The following is a 3,152-nucleotide window of genomic DNA, read 5'->3' on the forward strand; positions in this document are numbered from 1 at the left end:
CCTCGTTGATGTTCCACAGTTCCTAAAAAAGTTGTTCTCTCTTCATTCGAGCGTTGTTTACTCTACATGTTTAATTAGGAGATATCTTACGCAGTATGTAATCTGACTGGAAACAAACCCTGTCCCTATCCACGTGATGCAGACCATGCTATAAATATTTTTCTGTTCTTCTGTCCACTCAATTTAGAGCTCTGGTGAGCACAATTTTGTTACAAGAATTTGCTACGTACCTTTGAAAAAACTTCTTTTCCTTCAAGATTCTTCAGTATGTTTCAATCTCGATTCGTATTGTTGATTTTCGTGTACATTTGGCTTTAATTTTCGAAGTTTATGTGAACTTGAAGTCTTAAGGTATCTTTATTCAGTTGCAAATAGCAGTGCACATGGAGTGGGCCGGCTTCTCCTAGAGGAATTCTCCTGAAGAATGCAGTCGATTCCGCCTTAATGGAGCTTTAATGAGCGACTTCTGGGGTCATTACTTGGCAAAGACCGGCACGTAGCTCAAAATGTCGTGATGATACGCGGCAATCTGAGCAATTTTTTGAGAATTTCTATGGAATAATATTATAATAGATATATTATAGAATATTTTTCTGGTCATTCATGGGTATTTTTCGGTAATTAAGAAGAAAAATGCATGTAAAATAAACAAATCGCATGTAAATTTTATGTCTTGAGTTATTGCGCAGCGCAGCAATATAATCCAGTTTTAGGAGCGTTTTGTTGGCCTTATAGTGAAGAAATTTATGAACGTTTTCATGTAAGAAGACGGCCTTCACTAAATGGATGTTTTCTTACAGTGGTGTCATTATTGATGTTTCTGAATTAGAGGAATGTGCAAATATATAATGTAGAAATAGACTCTATGGTAGATCACATTAATTGGAAAACTATTCAGTGCAGTGAAGTAAAGTGTGATGCTGAATCAATGAAGAAGTAGACGCCTATATCGTCTTGATTATCGTATATTCATTATCGAATGTCATGCCGACAAGTGAAAACTGATCGCATCCAAGTGATATAAATTGTAATATTAACGTAAATGTGGGTGACAAAAGCATTCCTATGTGAACATTTCAATATATTCAGTTTCGATATTTGACCTCGCCGCATGTAGGTTAGTTATTGACTTAAGTCAAGATTGTTGAGTTGATTCTACCCGCCAACATGGACCCTGCATCGTTCTTCAAGATCTTGACCAACAGCACGCTCATGGGTGAGTAAAACTAATGAGTTATAGAATATTTACAAGTTATTTAATTTAATATGGAAATTGGTATTGGATGAACGGATTAAATCGCCGAAAATAAAATTTGATTTGTCACTCTGCTGTTTAATTCATCCTCTGCCAGATGTTTTCGATTCCAATCATCAAATGTTGTATACTGATATTTTTGAGAGCACGTTTTTCTCTTTGCCTCAAACATGGACGAATTAACATTGCTAACACGTTGTTTGCGCACAATTTTCGTATTGCCTGAACTTAGCCTTCTTATTGCAATTACACTTCAGCAGCATCGCCTGCACTTGAATTCTAATTTTCATCGCATTAATTCGTCACGGTAACACATCACAGTTACGCATCACGGTTACGCATCACGGTTACGCATCACGGTTACGCATCACGGTTACGCATCACGGTTACACATCACGGTAACGATGTTTGCGCACAATTTTCGTATTGCCTGAACTTAGCCTTCTTATTGCAATTACACTTCAGCAGCATCGCCTGTACTTGAATTCTCATTTTCATCGCGTTAACGCATCACGGTTACGCATCACGGTTACGCATCACGGTTACGCATCACGGTAACGTATCGCGTTAACGCATCACGGTTACGCATCACGGTTACGCATCACGGTTACGCATCACGGTTACGCATCACGGTTACGCATCATGGTTACGCATCACGGTTACGCATCACGGTTACACATCACGGTTACGCATCACGGTAACGCATAACGGTAACGCATCACGGTTACGCATCACGGTTACGCATCACGGTTACGCATCACGGTAACGCATCATGGTTACGCATCACGGTTACGCATCACGGTTACACATCACGGTTACGCATCACAGTTACGCATCACGGTTACGCATCATGGTTACGCATCACGGTTACGCATCGCGGTTACGCATCACGGTTACGCATCACGGTTACGCATCACGGTAACGCATCACTGTTACGCATCACGGTAACGCATCACTGTTACGCATCACGGTTACGCATCACGGTAACGCATAACTCTTACGCATCACGATAATGCATCACTGTTACGCATCACGATAATGCATCACTGTTACGCATCACGGTAACGCATCACTGTTACGCATCACGGTAACGCATCACTGTTACGCATCACGGTAATGCATCACGGTTACGCATCGCGGTAACGCATCACAGTTACGCATCACGGCTGCGCATCGCGGTTACGCATCACTGTTACGCATCACGGTAATGCATCACTGTTACGCGTTTTTCCAAGTGCAAATGCAGGCGCGGGATATCGGTTACGTACCGATACTTAGCCTCCATCAGGCCTGACGCAAGACCTCATTTGAGTCGCTCTATTTTGGAGCGGCTTTTGAGTCGCTCAAAACTTTATGAAAAATGTATGCAGGAAACCTCCAAGCTACCTGGTCTGTCTTATGCAAGCTACATGGCATAGCAATCTTATAGTTTGAATAGTGCTGTCGTTCACTGCCGTATTTCATAGATAACGAAAAAACCCGCTGAGGTCCTTCAATTTTTTCAAAACAATGGTGGAGAGCGAAACACCTATAGCTGCGCTGACATTTTCTTTAAATTTTTTATCGAACGGTGGATAGAGAAATTGTGGATAGAAATTTTTATCGAACGGTGGATATGTCGGAAAAAATAATTTCTTATGGTTAACTGCTTGATTGTTAACCTCGCTCCAAGATAATCCAGCACCTCCAATGTAGGTTCTTATTCAAAATCATCCACTCGCAGCTGAATGTAAAGCCTGACAGTCGAGATTGCTTGCCACCGTCACGGAGGATAGCTACACCGCCTTAATTTTCAGGTCCAGATTGCGAGCCACGTACGTCTTGTGCAAATGTATTGCGAGCCACGTACGTCTTGTGCAAATGTATTGCGAGCCACGTACGTCTTGTGCAAATGTAT

General features: G+C 41.6%; 1 protein-coding gene across 1 annotated transcript in view; it reads left to right on the forward strand.

The window, feature by feature from the left end:
• Window positions 1-1,167: 1,167 nt before the first annotated feature.
• Window positions 1,168-3,152, forward strand: part of LOC125178898 (putative neural-cadherin 2) — a 24,590-nt gene continuing 22,605 nt past the window's right edge. The window contains exon 1 of the mRNA XM_047883726.1: window positions 1,168-1,216. Coding sequence (XP_047739682.1) covers window positions 1,168-1,216 — 49 coding nt within the window. The remainder of the gene's footprint in view (window positions 1,217-3,152) is intronic.

Source organism: Hyalella azteca, unplaced genomic scaffold (assembly GCF_000764305.2).
Source record: "Hyalella azteca isolate HAZT.00-mixed unplaced genomic scaffold, Hazt_2.0.2 contig13524, whole genome shotgun sequence".
NCBI classification, from domain to species: Eukaryota; Metazoa; Arthropoda; class Malacostraca; order Amphipoda; family Hyalellidae; genus Hyalella; species Hyalella azteca.